This window comes from Syngnathus acus, chromosome 21 (genome assembly GCF_901709675.1).
Source record: "Syngnathus acus chromosome 21, fSynAcu1.2, whole genome shotgun sequence".
In the NCBI taxonomy this organism is placed as follows: domain Eukaryota; kingdom Metazoa; phylum Chordata; class Actinopteri; order Syngnathiformes; family Syngnathidae; genus Syngnathus; species Syngnathus acus.
The window spans coordinates 4,803,940-4,818,426 of NC_051105.1; the positions used below are offsets into that span (position 1 = coordinate 4,803,940).

At 40.4% G+C, this 14,487-nt stretch overlaps 2 protein-coding genes across 3 annotated transcripts; both read right to left on the bottom strand.

Annotated features, from left to right (window-relative positions):
• Nucleotides 1-200: 200 nt before the first annotated feature.
• efhc2 (EF-hand domain (C-terminal) containing 2) lies at nucleotides 201-10,636 on the bottom strand. Its single transcript, XM_037280754.1, has 15 exons — nucleotides 10,515-10,636; nucleotides 9,397-9,585; nucleotides 9,169-9,319; nucleotides 8,757-8,980; nucleotides 8,395-8,646; nucleotides 6,881-6,997; nucleotides 6,642-6,780; nucleotides 5,378-5,543; nucleotides 4,778-4,920; nucleotides 4,506-4,702; nucleotides 4,294-4,427; nucleotides 3,486-3,680; nucleotides 1,340-1,432; nucleotides 1,154-1,253; nucleotides 201-742 (listed from the first exon to the last, which is right to left on the bottom strand). The coding sequence occupies exons 1-15, from the start codon at nucleotides 10,554-10,556 to the stop codon at nucleotides 620-622; spliced, it is 2,265 nt and encodes a 754-aa protein (XP_037136649.1). The 5' UTR covers nucleotides 10,557-10,636; the 3' UTR covers nucleotides 201-619.
• Nucleotides 10,637-11,097: 461 nt separating this feature from the next.
• fundc1 (FUN14 domain containing 1) lies at nucleotides 11,098-13,899 on the bottom strand. Of its 2 annotated transcripts, none has more exons than XM_037280756.1 (5): nucleotides 13,819-13,899; nucleotides 13,249-13,402; nucleotides 12,440-12,515; nucleotides 12,160-12,288; nucleotides 11,098-11,527 (listed from the first exon to the last, which is right to left on the bottom strand). In XM_037280756.1, the coding sequence occupies exons 1-5, from the start codon at nucleotides 13,835-13,837 to the stop codon at nucleotides 11,450-11,452; spliced, it is 456 nt and encodes a 151-aa protein (XP_037136651.1). In that variant the 5' UTR covers nucleotides 13,838-13,899; the 3' UTR covers nucleotides 11,098-11,449. The 2 variants fall into 2 exon arrangements, with proteins under 2 accessions (XP_037136651.1, XP_037136650.1); XM_037280755.1 differs by lacking the exon at nucleotides 13,819-13,899 and adding an exon at nucleotides 13,494-13,569.
• Nucleotides 13,900-14,487: the final 588 nt, after the last annotated feature.

Genomic DNA, 14,487 nt, shown 5'->3' on the forward strand with positions numbered 1-14,487 from the left:
TGCCCTCAAAATGTCCTTAAAGATGATTTACTGAAATGACACAACATTTTTTAGGGTGGGGAGTGGTGATTTACTTGCAAGGTTTTGCTATTGGCATGGTCGCATCAAGATCTTGGTTCCCCTTTGTTTTTGCTGGGAAGAACACGCTTGGTTAACAGCTAACAGTTTAACAGCTAAACAAATCATAACACTTATGAGTCGCCTTGGTAATCATTTGAAATGTATTAATGATGATTTCTATTCCCATTTAGAATTTTCAGACAGATTTGCAAAAAGGAGCTATGCATGGATTAACAATTCAGGCAAAATACTAGGCTACTACTAATGTGATTGTTCACAGAGTTTGAGAACCACTAGAGACAAAAAATCACATAAAATTGTCTCATGACCATTGGACTAAATGTTAGCATCTCATGATGTACCTGTTGATTCCATAGCTGTGATCCGACAGTTGGGATCCTCCGTGGTAGCCAACTTTCTTGACTTAAAATGTGGTTCTGTCTTAAAGTCAACACACTTTTCAAAAGCATAAGTGTGATGTCAAAAGCGCACAGATCGGACGTTAATTCCCCACGGTCCCACGTCACGTTTGGGTGCCTGTGTTATTTAGTGCACTCATCTACGCTGATGCCGTACTTTCCGGGTCGACCGTGTTGAAGACGCCGGGGAACACTTTTTGCACCAGAGAGGAGTAATTGATGTTTCTCACTCCGCTGGCATCACGCCGCAGATTCACGTCAAACTGGGGAAGACAGGAAAAAAAACGTGTCGTAAAAGAAGAAAAGTTACACAAAAAACACCTGTCTGTATTTTTTTTATCGTCCATTGAGCTGTTTCTTCTTTGGACAGGTCGACATGACACATAAAAGACAATTTTCTCATTCCCCACCAAGGAAGGACACAAAATGCCTGATTATTTCATGTTTTATGAGATTATTCTTTTGTCTGAGGTGATTGGATTTGAACAATGGATTTGTTTCAAAAACAAGTTAAGCCCAACTAGCTTAAACATTAAACCTGTTCAATATTTACGACCAAAAATCTTCACCTATGTGGAGCATCGAAACAAATACAAATAAACGAATGAGAACAAATCTCATCACTACACTGAATGTATTAGATTGAGAATGTCTCATACTAAGCTTTGTCCTACTTTCAGGATGTCGTCAGGCATCACCGGGGCGGCAGGATGCTCCAGCCAGTTGATGCCAGCCAGGAAGGCATGGTAGTCTATCTGTTCCCCGTCTGCAAACCTTGAACATGCACACACACACGTGCATCCGAATCATAAGGTACAAAGGAGATTCGAGAACTGTATTAAATCATAGACAGGTCATACTTGTGGAGTAGACATGTAAGCAGGTTGTCAGAGACGGGGAGCTGGAAGGTTCTGCAGATGGTCGTCGCCTCTTTGATAGACGTGCGTCCTGTTCTGAAGACAGAATTTACAGAGGAATCAATATCTATATCATTTTATGTTTAGTAACAACTCCAAGTAACTCAAAGGAGACATTTTTCTTGAAATTCAAAACAGTTCTAACAATATGACTGTGACCTTTTGTTTTGTCAGAATACCCAAAGGATTAAGACTAGACTATTTTCACCTGGTCGAGATTCCGATATTTTGAGCAGAGTGGATGGTTCTGTCTCATGAAGACACTGCTCTGCTCACTCCGCCCCCCCTCTACTGTTGGGCCACTGCTGAGCACGGCCTTTGTTACCATGACGACCGGGGGCAAATCCAAAGTGCTTCAATGAGACTTGAACCTACTTGTTCTCAAGCGGCCTTGAGTCTCAAGTGAAAAGTAAGTTCCCATGAAGATGAAGTCAAATTCAGAATGGGCCGCTTTCAGACATATATAAGAATTAGGCAATAAATAAAAGATGAACTTTCACAGTGGGTGGGGGCACTCAGAGGATCTCACTATTGGTATACAAGCAAAAAATAGTGACCTTTGAAAAAATGCCTACAGTAACTTGTATAACATGGTGGATGTGGCGTAGGGGTGCTTGTCCTGGATTGCCAGTTGTTTCACACTCTGTGATGCCACAAAATCCGGATTCCCATTCCTGCCATGCCATTTCATTAGAGCCATGAAGAACAATCAACACCCGCCATGGTCTCAACACACATACAGTATGAACAAAAACGCCCGCTTGACCTTGGCATTGTTCTCGTTCCTTTTGTTTTGGTTGTAGTTAAACATTTTCTTTGTAAATTGTGATTTTTTTTTAATCAAAAATGTATTTTTATAACTTAATAATGTATTTGAAAGAATTTTATAGTTTGGAAAATTTCCTAGAAAAGTAATATTAAAAATAGTTCTTGGATAATAAATCGATTCTAAATATCAAATAATTCCCCTGAAAATATAACTTCTTGTAAGATTCAAAGATTTCCTGACATTTCCTTTGTCTTGTATTTTACAATGTTTATTAAAAACATTTTACATTTTATTTTGTAAATTTACAGTTTTGTTCATGTAATTTCAAATTTCCCCTTTTTTTGTGACCTCTAGTGATTTAGTGCGCTAAACGGGAGGAAAGGAAATGAGGAAGGTGACATAGAGATTGCATGTGTGTGCGTGTGTTCTTCCACACTACATGCCATTTCTTGTCTTTAGGGTCCATCTGGTTCCAATGCTCCACTCCCAAAGCTGGAACTAACGCTTGCTCGGAGATCTGGGGGCCACTGCACAATGGATGCCTGGTGTGACGCCTACGTGTGTGTGTGTGTGTGTGTGTGTGTGTGTGTGTACGCATGTGTTCGTTTTTGCTCGTTAATCCATTATCTGTGTATTTTATGCCTTGTTCACACTAGGCGATTTCAGATTGAGAGGCTTGGGTGCTCACCGAGGACTCGCAAATCAGCGCCTGCGTGCTCTGTTCTCAGACGCGAGCCAAGAAGCTGACGCGTTACCGACGCGTCCCAGGCTTTTAAATACCTGGGTGAGTCTGCGATGAGCTACAGCCATGAGAATCGAGGGGAGTGTACGACTTGGCGTGTGTGACAGCACGAAAACATCTTAACGATGATGCAGTAGTCGAAAGGAGAGCTCGACGTCAATTATTGGTTACGAATCTCGCCGAATGGATTGTTGCTTCATCGTGTCTTGAAGTAATTGAGGCAAAATAGCACGTTTTACTTATCTTCAACATACCAGCAGTGGACGGTCAACACCGTTAGAAACATTGACCTGCATTTAGGCTACAACCTGTGCTGCCATGTCAATTTAATCAATCGGATTGAACAGCCAGGGACCAACTGACATCTGCATTTTCCTGTCTTCCGATTGGTTGGTTTAGGCAAAACTTGTTCTGGCCAACTTTGAGGAGCAAGACGTATGTGAAATTATTTGAATACATCAGCATCTTTGGTGAGTATGATGTATTTTATATAAATGTAATTCGCTCAAATATTTTTGCTGTGCTATTAGATAAATATGATATTGTTTAATATTTTCAAAATATGAGTATCACCCTACTTGCTGAGGTCCTGGAGTTCAAAGGCTTGGGTCATGTCAGGGATTTGATCAAAGTCCTTCTTCTTGAGGACATCCTGGGCCACAGCCAGCATCAGGCCAATGTCAACTTCAGGCTGCTGGTACTCAGAGAAAGATCGAGCAAGCACTAAAACCTCATGCTCGCTCAGCCCGCACTCCGTTGCCATCAGCAGGTCCCTGTGATTGAGTCAAACAGAGAAAAATAGCGAAAGTCAACTTCTAATTATTCCAGAGATTCACTGTATGGACAATGTAATGAGACATTATCTCAATGTTAACAGTTAAGAACAGGACGACCCTTTTGTGTTGAAACTTTTACTGTTTAAACGTGACAATGAAATACACTACTGACCAAATGTTTGAGGTGTGTTCGAATTTTGTTTTTAATCTAAAAAAAGATCATTTATTCTTGTGATTTTACAACCGATTTTTTTTCACTGGCCTTGATTAATTACTTTTTTAAAAATAATATTTTTCCATTCATTCTCCTAAAATAATGTGATATTCTCTTTTTTTTAATGTATATCGCTTTTATTTACAATTAACCACTTTTTAGCACCTAATGCTACTTAACATGGATGTTGTTCTTTTTACTTGTTCATGTAGATTTATTTATAATTTTTGTTTTTTGAAAGGGCCATCAAACGTTTTTTTTTTGCAATTAACTGCATATAATAATCGCTGATTCACCCTTTCAAAACGTCATTTAGCCCACTTGATGCAGTATCCAGACAAAAGGGAGAAAAATGGCAGCCTTTGCATACAGCGTAAAAGAGACCTAAGATAATACCTGAACGACTCAAAGTTGACAAATCCACTGTTGGTAGGATCGTTAAGGGTCAGAAAGTTCTTGATTTCACGCTGCTTCTCCTCCGGAATTGACCGTAGTTTAGCCAGGATGTTGCCAATATTGGCTTTGGGAAACTTAACAAAATTACACACAATATGGCATTAATAAATTGACCGTGCGTCCATTATTCAATACAATACTTTCTTCGAAACCTGCTCAGCATGTTGTTCCAAGTAGTTGAGGGTGTACTCGTCGGCATCCAGGAGCTGGAATAGCCTGTTGTTAAGGCAGAGGCTTGCCCCTACGTACAAATCTTGGGCGGTGAAGTATTCAGAGAGCTCGCTTTTAAACACATCCTGGCCTGGCTTTTTGACGCGACCCCGTCCCAGAAACATGCCGCCCTGCAGACCTGAAGATCCAGAAAAGAGAGCGTTCTGAAGCTACAGTCGTCTCAAACCATCAGTTTGTAGTTCATGATTCGAACCTGAGTTCTTCTGCGAGCGCTCAAACACGCTGATTGAGTCGTTACTCAGGTAGAAGGAGATGATGAACTCCCTGTCAATATCCACCTGACTGGTGGTTACCATCTTGGCATAGTACTTGAGCACATTACTTTCAAGGCCACATCTGGAAACAAATAAGAAGACCCATCATTGCACTCATATTCAACAACCCAGACAATTTAGAGTTTGCAATTAAGCTAACATGCACATGTTTTTTAAAAATGTTTTCAATAGTGCCCATCTTGTTCAGAATTGAAGGTAGATCTATTCCAGCTGACCTTGGGCAAAAACCAGTAAATGAGACAAATAAATACACTCACACTGCGAGTGAGCAGGAACCGCTTCAACCGAACCAACCATCTGCCCAAACATTAATTGGCTATCAATACATATCTTTGTGTAAAAACAACAACAATGTCATAATATGTGAAAGAAAGTGACTCTTGTCTGTGTCAACACTGGCAAAATATGTGTCCAGAGAAGTCCACCAAATGACAGACAGCTAAAAATGGCTGATATATGGTTGTCAAAGTGTGCTGTGTTGGAAACAACAAATAATATGGTGTGTAATGTGACCCAACCTGTCATATTCCAGGAATTTTCTGAGATCTTTTTGTGGGGGTTTGGGCAGCAGGCGCTGGCAGGAGCTTAGTGAGTCCTCTTCGGAGCCAAAGCCATTATAAGGAGGTACAAGCCTGGGGGGCTTGGGGGCTACAGGAGCTTTGTACAGCACCGGGTTGAAGTCCTCTGGGAGGTGGGGTGGAGAAGGAGAAAACACTTACAAGAAGACAAACCCTGGGAGGAGCACCAAATGATCAGAGGGTCCGGGGTAATCCATCCGTGAGGGAGCACGGCATCCCGGGCGGACGTTAACCCCGCAACGACCTTTGACTGCTAAGAATCAGACAGCAACTTCCATCACCATGCATCACTCTGCCTGCTTTATGACTGTGATTAATGCAGCTGAGCCCCAACATTCTGCCCAGGGTAGCAGACTCATCCTAACCCGGCTTGGGTTACTCATGCTGTAGGGCAACTTGCCTGTTGCGCCCCTCCCAATGCCCTCAATGATAGCAGCCGACAAAAACACAGGAAAGGAGGTACTAGCTAGTGTCTCTGTCTGACAGTGGACCTTTTTTTTTTTATCCCTTTTCTTGCTACACCATCCTTCCAATATTCCATCTTTGTCATTTGGCATTTGTCTCTTTTACACAGAACACAGTGAAGCAGGAATTTGCTACAACTGCATAACATGCCTTAATAATCCATTTACTTTATAGATACACACACCACAAAAAAAATCTCATACAGTAAAAAAATAATTTCAAAAATCAATTCAATTATTTTTTGAAAAATACGTACATCATTAAAACCTTGTACATCACCAACATTAACAACAACATAGATGCAAAAACACAAGCAAAAAAATCTTTGGTTGAAAAGTTGCAGCCGCCAAGAAATTGCTCAAAACTAGTAAATGTCTCCTCTAATGAAGTTATTCATTAGTTAAATTACTCCTTAAAGAAAAAAACATTTAAAAAAAAAAAAGTGGAAAAACGAGACATAATTATATATAATGTTTTTTAAATACCCATGGGTAAAAATATAGAACATAACATTTCTGTCTTAAGTTTGCCATTGATCAGTATGGAGAAATAGTACCATAATAACTCAAGGTAGCCACAAAATAACATTTTTAAAACAATATGGGTTGAGTGTAGAACGAGTGACATGCATGTGTTAACGCTTACTGACCCCGAGTGGTTAAACATGGACGTTACAAATAGGAAGGAGCAAAAAATAAGTCAAGAATGAAAAAAAAGAAAGAGTGCTGCTTTCAGTTACCTATAGCATACTTGCTGCGGTAGTAGTGTTTAGTGAAGTCATCACAGTCGGCGATAATCACTTTCCTGCCCCACACGTTCAACTCGCCACCCACTGTCAAATCACATTCTTTATAAAACTCCTCCTGGATGGCTCCTGTCTGCAAGAGAATGTAAACATTAGCTGAGCATAGATTATTATTGCTCAAGTGATTTACTTTGGCTGTAAGCATAAAACCAATCGGAATGATGATGATGTACTTTGAGGCTGTCCAATATGAAGCGGTCTCCTTCTCTGGTGGAGGCCAACACATTCAGCACAGTACGATTGGTCACCTCTCCAGGAAGATTCAACTGATTCGAAGCATGCTGCGGAGACTGGAGATGATAAGACTCAAAACTGCAAGCATAAAATAATCAAACGTTTGACACCGTGACACCTCCGCCCAGATCTATGCCAGCGACATATACAGTACAGTAGTGAGAGGCAGGAGAATGAAATGCTTTTTTTCGCTAGATGGCAATTATGATGAGCCGTGAATTTTTTTTTCCCAATGTAAAATATGTGTATTGGCTGGTTTAACATACTTTCTTCCAATTAGAGGTGATTTGGGTGAATTTCTTTTCATTGGATGGCAGATTCTAGTCAACCTTTGGATTGTTGACATTTAATAACAGGCAAACAAAGTTAGCAGAGTGAACGCGCACACGCATGATGGAGGCCTGGCTGTCTTTCAAGTTGAATTAGGCACTCGGCTGGTGGAAACAAAATGCCGGAAGGGAGTGGGGCTGTCAGAGCAAATGAGGTCGAGAATGATGGGATGAGGTCAGCCAACCACAAGGATGAATGTTGTGAGTGGTTTCCTTTGTGGTTATTGCTCTTCTATGAATGCTTATTTTGTTACTGTTTATCCAATTAAGTGATTTCAAGCCTAGTGATGGCTGCATCCATGGAGAGATTTCAATAGTAGTGGTAAACTGTACTAAACCAGCTACAGCTCATTGTTAATGAAATAGGGAAGGAGCACATGCATCTATGGCCTGGCTGCTGAATATAAATAATATAATGATTAAAAATAATAAAAGAGGAACAGAATTTACACCAGACATAATCTTACCCACCTTGAAAATTGTGATGACCATAGAAAATGAAATGGAACATTATGCAACAAAAATGGTGCAGTTCTGATTGCTAAATAAAATATGAAGGCAAACTTCTCAAGCTTTTTCTGCATTTGTTCAGATAATCCATCTGCACTTCTTCCCCACTGTTACGAAACAGATGGGTTTATTTACATAATACACCAAATTTCTCAGCCAATAACACTTGCCACCTAAATTGGACGAATTGCATCACAACCACTTTAACGCAAAAAGTAAGCAGAGCTGCAGTGTTAGCGCCGATTAGTATTAGTTACCAACATTAGCTTTTGATAAAATAATCATGCTTGGCTAAGTTATTGATGTGAGGGTAAGTATCATTTGTGTTTGACATTATGTTGTGCGCAACACACACTGCTACTTTCATTTGATATACATACACACATACCGTAATTTTCGGACTATAAGTCGCACCGGAGTATAAATCGCACCAGCCATAAAATGCCCAAAAAAGTGAAAAAAACCCATGTATATGTATATAAGTCGCTCCTGAGTATAAGTCGCCCCCCCACCCAAACTATGAAAAAAAAACGCGACTTATAGTCCGAAAATTACGGTACATACACGTACGTGCGTGCGTGCCTGTGTGTTAATCGTTATATCAAGCACCTCACCTTTGGAAGTTTGCTGCGACGGAGGAATTTCGATGCCGTGACCCTACCGGAATTCGGCGGGATGACTTCCCTAATCTCTATTGTGTCATCGGCCAGGAAGTAGTGCAACACAAGCTCTCGGAGATCCCCGTACATGGCACGAGTGTCGTCCCAGAAGCAGAAGAAGCGCAGGACTTTGCGGTCGTGGTCCAAGAACTGTTTAAGAGTGTCTCGCCTCTCGTACGGCCGCAATGGACTCATGCTTTTCTCCATCTGGGAAAACAGTTTCAACTTTTACATACATCCTGCATGTACTGAATCAACCACAATTCCCCCCCAAAAATAACAATAATGATAACAATAATAATTGTAAAGGGTGTAACCTTTTCCCGGTGGCTACGGTATGGGTCTTCGGGCACAGCGACGGGGTCATTGAGTATCACCCCACATTTAGTGAGAAAGTTCCTTGTGAACTGGTCACAGTTGGTGACGGTGAACGTGTGGGCAAACAGCACCACCTGCTGGTTGAGGTTAAAGTGGAAAACGTTGTTGAACTGCTCCTGCCTGGGTGGTGGCAGTGGGATGCGTTGGCGACGAATCAGAGTCCCTTCCAACATGAAAGCACTCATGAGTCAAATATTATCATCTGATGCATCATTAGAGACATACTGTAAATAAAAATAAGAGCTTTTTTTTGGCAGTGTGGAAGTAAAACAAATAACTGAAGCTCAAACTATGATGCTGCCACCACCATGCTCCAATGTTCCCATTGACATGGAAGCAAAATTTGTTCACCTTGAGGAATTCCGCTGTTTTTGTACTCTGGCTCAACCACTTGTATTGTATCATCTTCCAGGTAGAAGTAGATTTTACACCTCCGGATTCGTTCCCCCTCATCGGGAGCTTCTGGCACCGCTTCCTGGAAGTACGCCTCAAAACACAGCACCTGCACGGTAGGAATGATTGGAATTTTATCAATAGGTACTTTACATTGAATTTGTGATGTAAATTAAGGTGCCATACCTGTTTGTCAAAGGCAACCCATGATGGCAAACCACCGGTCGCCGCTGTGGGATAGACAGAAGATTTTGGTTTGATCCGCTGTCCTGGCAACAGCTCGCCTCCTATGCCTGGCTTCTCTATTCCGGCCAGCAAAGGCTCCCCATTGGAGTAGTCAAAATGTTGGGATTTGTGGAATTTCTCCTTCAGCAACTGGAATGCAAAGAAAAGAATGCAAGGTATGACAACAGATGAATTATACCATAGCTACCAAGCAGAAAGATTTGTGGACAGTCTTATTTTATTGATCAATATATTTCCAAGGACATCACATTCCACGCCTTTCTGTAACTCCCCCAGTCACGCCGTACCTCTGTTGCAATCTCCTGATGATATTCTGCGATCCTCTAAACTCGGTGCCCACTCACCGTTGAGAACATGAGAACATCATGTTTAAAGCCTCGCAATGAAGTTGATCAGGTAATGTCATCAGTTTTGAACATTCTTGTTTTTTTTTTCAAGAGAAACATTTTGTTGCAAATGAAAGGGAAAGTTTGTCATAAGCAACATGAGGTACCGTACTAATTCATTATACTGCATATCGGTTAGAAAAGTCAGTAAGTATGGCACTGGCTCCCTTTAGTGGTACATGAAAGAATCACTGAATTAAATATTCAAACTGCATTACAAACTTTTTTTTTTTAAATTGAGAACAGTACATTTACAATTAGTTTTCCAACGTTCATTTAGGAATGTAGGAATCCTAAAAATGTTTCAAAGTTGTGTTAATATTCAAACTTTGGTTTATAATGTTAATTGACCTTTTTACTTTAGGAATAAAAAGCCAATCTACCGCGGTCATTAAAGGCCTGTTGGTATACGTGGGGAGGTAAATTATTTTCTTTTTAGTTGAACATTGTTTAAAAAGATTGAGAATCATTCAGGCAGTAGGAGTTAAGAATCTTTAGACATAGGAAAGTTAATTTATAACAATCCTGCTTTCCGTCTTCCCCCCCCCTCCAAGTTTGGCAGGATTCGACGTAGTTTTTTGACCGCGTTTCTCGCCCCTTCGCGCATGTAAATTACGTACACAAGTTTGACAACATAAAATATACGTAGTACATAAGCGTCACGGTACTTACGTGTATATTTGGAGAATTTCCGGGTAGGAAAGGTAACGCCATTGCGGAAAAATACGTAATGTATTTCACTAACAAAACGTGTTTCCAGCAGTCCGCAGCCAAATTAGCCAGTGTTGACGGTAACCATGGTTACCCGCAGAGGTTTCCAATAGCAAGCACAGACAAGGAGGACTTGTCTACGTTTGTAAATTTTAATCAAAATTACAATAATCCACAGGGCATCAAAGGAAACATTAGTTCAAATCATGTCTAAATATACTTACGCTTGTATCCAAAGTTTCATCGGAACTACAATAAATCACAAACAGACCATAAACTAATGTTCAAATGTATTTATTTGTTTAAACATACATTTATGAGCACTCTGAGATACATTTAGCATTAACTTATTGCTCATTTAAAAAGCATTTTGAAAAAAATACAGGGCAAAATATTTCCAAACCAAAACAGAAAATGCAGGGCCAAAATAACTCCAAACCAATCAGCATGAAAATTCTCTTCAAATATGACTTTTGATTGACACAATGCACTATGAACAATGTGAACTTTTCGCTGGTGGTAACAATAAATAAAATGTGGCAACATTATTATAGGTTTCCCCCTTTAATATATGGATTACAGGAGTGTCCAAAGTGGGGCCACAGTTTTTTTTTAGTTATTATTGGCTCACATGAAGTTTGGACAACCCTGCTGTAACACAAGTGCAAACATTTGGCCTGGTACGAGATCAGAGTGTATTCACCCCTAACGATAATGCTTCTTGAAGTGGAGGTACAGTGTCTTTACATAGAGAGGAAAAGGCGTGCACTCTATACAGAAAAGACAGCTACAGGATTACAGGAAGCATGGCGTCATGGCATTGACCATCTACCGAGCAACAATTTATCCCTTTTCCGAATGATTCGAAACATTTCGGAGTCATTCGTCCGGTGAGCCTAGGACACCATACCGAGCAGGAAGCCTCCGACGAAGCCGCTTGTGACCACAATGTTCTTCTTCACAAACTCTGTGGACTGAGAGACAGTCGTCTTGATTTTTGAGTATTGTCTATTGAATACGAGCCTAGGCGCCACACTAACCCATCATCGATTATATTGACCAAGCTTGATTGTCAATCTCAAACAACATCTAGCTTAACCATATAACTGCACTTGCAGTTTCCTCATATAGCAGAGGAGGGAAATTACCAGGCACAGAGGATGCCTTTATTTGTACATTTTCATACAAGGCATACCTGTACTTTTGCCCAAATTGTTTCAAATAAATTTCCATAAATAATGATCCCCCAAAACAATACATATTAAAATGAACATTTGTAATTACATTTCATTAAAGGCCTCGTGATATACGTGGAGAGGTAACTAAAGTGAGACTTTGTTCCCCTTTAAGCAATGAGATCCTAACAGTGACAACCATTTTCTCCCTGAATAGGAAATGTAGACAGTAATTTGAGGTGTGTTGAAAAAATACTGTTGACGTGTCCTGTTGTAACACTGTTATGTAATACAAACCTCAAACTGAGCTTGAGTATGATTGGTTGAAAGATTGCTCCATCAGTTTAGTAAGTGAACCACATTAATGAGTAAGATGTGATAAGAAAGCAGATGTTTTTGTGTACGTGCGCGCGTGTGTGTTAAAAGCTCACCTTCTCAACTAACGTGTTCAGCTCTGGACCTGCTGTGTCAGTGTTCTTCTTGATCTGCTTCTTTGCTTTATTGACATCCTTTTCAACTCTCTTCCAATCCACTTGGATGTAGCCACTATTGTTAGCTATCTAGAGGGCAGACAAGTAAGAAAAGGCGTGTGGGTGGTTCTCAGAAAGTATGCTCCAAGTAGTGTGAATAACGTGGTCTATTCAGTTGTTTCATATTGGTGCGGTTGGTATATGGACAAAAAGAATGAATGAATGAATAAAAAATGAATACCTGTAACAACAAAAGTCCTCCGCCCACAGCGGTGGCAGCAACCTTGCCAACCTTCTGGAAGAGAAAGCCTGCACACCTGACAGGAAGCACAGGGGATTTGTTAAGGTTGAGTGGGCTACCATGCATACCAATCGGGGCTAGTTTGAATCTGATCAATGTCAGTGAAGGCCAGATTATCTGATAAAACATTATCCTGAGCAATTATCCTCTGATGTGTGGTGAAGTGTGATTTTTTCATCACCAATTTCCTCATTAATCAAGATTTAAGATCAAAACTAAATCTATCTATGGTCAACCCAAGGACTTTGTGACTGATGTGAAATTGAATGCAAGCCAATTAGGAAGTGACCTGGGCACAAATAGAACTGGCAACTGGTTGTGGGGAGTACTATGTATCTCCCAAAACAATTCACCTCATTTTGAGGTCAGCGTGGTATATTAACTACAGGGACCAAAACATTAAAGTACAATATAGTATAGTATAGAACTTATTGTTTCATAATTCTTTGTCTGGACCGTTAGTGTTGAATAAAAGTGAGTGCTTATCTCTAAGGCAAAATATGTGCTTGACCTCTTTGACTTAATCTTTTTTGTCTACAATAATCATCTTGGATTGTCAGATAAAGTCCAAGCGACTAGTCTCACCCAAAAGTCAAACCGATGGGAGAGGCGGTATAGAAAATGGATGGATGGATGTAGATAAAGTCCCTTTAAATCTGTACATGTACAGCCTATCAAATATGCAGGGTTGATCTACTAAAGCACGTGTAGCAATAATACATATAAAAAAAATGAAATATATTAATTACCATCCACTGACTCCTCCTATAGCTATCTGTGTGGCCACTGAGTATTTCTCTGCTACCGGTCCGGACGTCTTGCCAAATAGACGGTTCCACCATCGCTGACGTTTGGCGTACTCGGTCAGATCGACGACCTTGTCGGCGAGCTGCTCTTCCAGATCTACAAACATGAAGAAGGTGTACAACACGAGTCAGCACCACAGAAACGGGCGTTCACTCGCACGACACAATAGTCGCAAGGGTTGTTTTACCTTGAATCTTTGTGGCGTGACTTAACAGCACGCACTGACGTATCCACTTAATTTCAAACATTATTCAAAAGAACCTAATATGCTGTTTTCCCCCCACAACATTAATCGAAAAGTCCTGGAGTAAAAACCATTGGATAGCATCCTCATGATATACGGCTAAAAAGTTAGCCAACATTCGGTAATCGTACTCCAAAGACTGTTGCTTTTTACAGGATGCAAGATACTCAGAACCACCACTCACACAGTTATAAACTTTGCACCCAAAGCATTTTATGTGCATGTACATGTGTCAAAAGACGAGAAAATAGCTTAACGACTTGCTTACCCTTGTTGTGCGTCGCCATTTTGGATCCTCAGTTGCCTTCACGTCCGTTGTCACTTAGAGTACTTTTGACATTCAAAGGGAGGAAGGGGGTTGCTTATGTCCAAACTATATTAACTTTGAACACAATATCACTAAGCTTCCAACAATAGAATTATAACTGTGAGTTAAGTGCACTTCTGCTGTTGGTTTAACCATTACTTACAACTGCCATATTACAAAAGAAAAAATAGCTAAAATTCCAAAAAAGCCACAACCACAAGTCCCAGTTTGAGTGAAGCAGTCACATTTGACGTCACATCACATCCAGGTGAATTGTGGTTAATGTAGGACTTGGGGTTATTTTGTGACACGTTTGAGTGATTCAGTTCATGCAATAACTATTGCATTTATAATGCAATATTTAACTGATCATATAATATAACTTTCACATAAAATAGCGTTTGGCGAATGGCGTTTCAGACCATTCTAATAACGCTGTTAATTACGTCACCGCTTATCTGTCCGCCAATCACAAAAACTACAAAATGGTTGCTACGTCGGAACCCAACTTCCCCTTTTTTTCGCCCCTTTTGAACGGCAGCTATTCTGACCAATTAGACACTAAAATGTAGGATTACGTAATCACAATACAGTGCGTGGAACCAATCGCAAGAATTTGAGGGGCCCGAG

What these genes read in the sequence shown, in the direction of transcription:
- fundc1 (XM_037280755.1), bottom strand. Translation starts at nt 13,554, where the DNA reads ATGTTTGAAATTAAGTGGATACGTCAGTGCGTGCTGTTAAGTCACGCC. An exon ending in ATAGGAGGAGTCAGTGGATG is followed by an intron (nt 12,516 to 13,248) that starts GTAATTAATATA and finishes GCTTCCTGTCAG; the next exon opens with GTGTGCAGGCTTTCTCTTCC. An exon ending in TGAACACGTTAGTTGAGAAG is followed by an intron (nt 11,528 to 12,159) that starts GTGAGCTTTTAA and finishes ACTGTCTCTCAG; the next exon opens with TCCACAGAGTTTGTGAAGAA.
- efhc2 (XM_037280754.1), bottom strand. Translation starts at nt 10,556, where the DNA reads ATGGCGTTACCTTTCCTACCCGGAAATTCTCCAAATATACAC. An exon ending in GTCGCAGCAAACTTCCAAAG is followed by an intron (nt 6,998 to 8,394) that starts GTGAGGTGCTTG and finishes TATCATCTCCAG; the next exon opens with TCTCCGCAGCATGCTTCGAA. An exon ending in AAATTCCTGGAATATGACAG is followed by an intron (nt 4,921 to 5,377) that starts GTTGGGTCACAT and finishes ATTTGTTTCCAG; the next exon opens with ATGTGGCCTTGAAAGTAATG.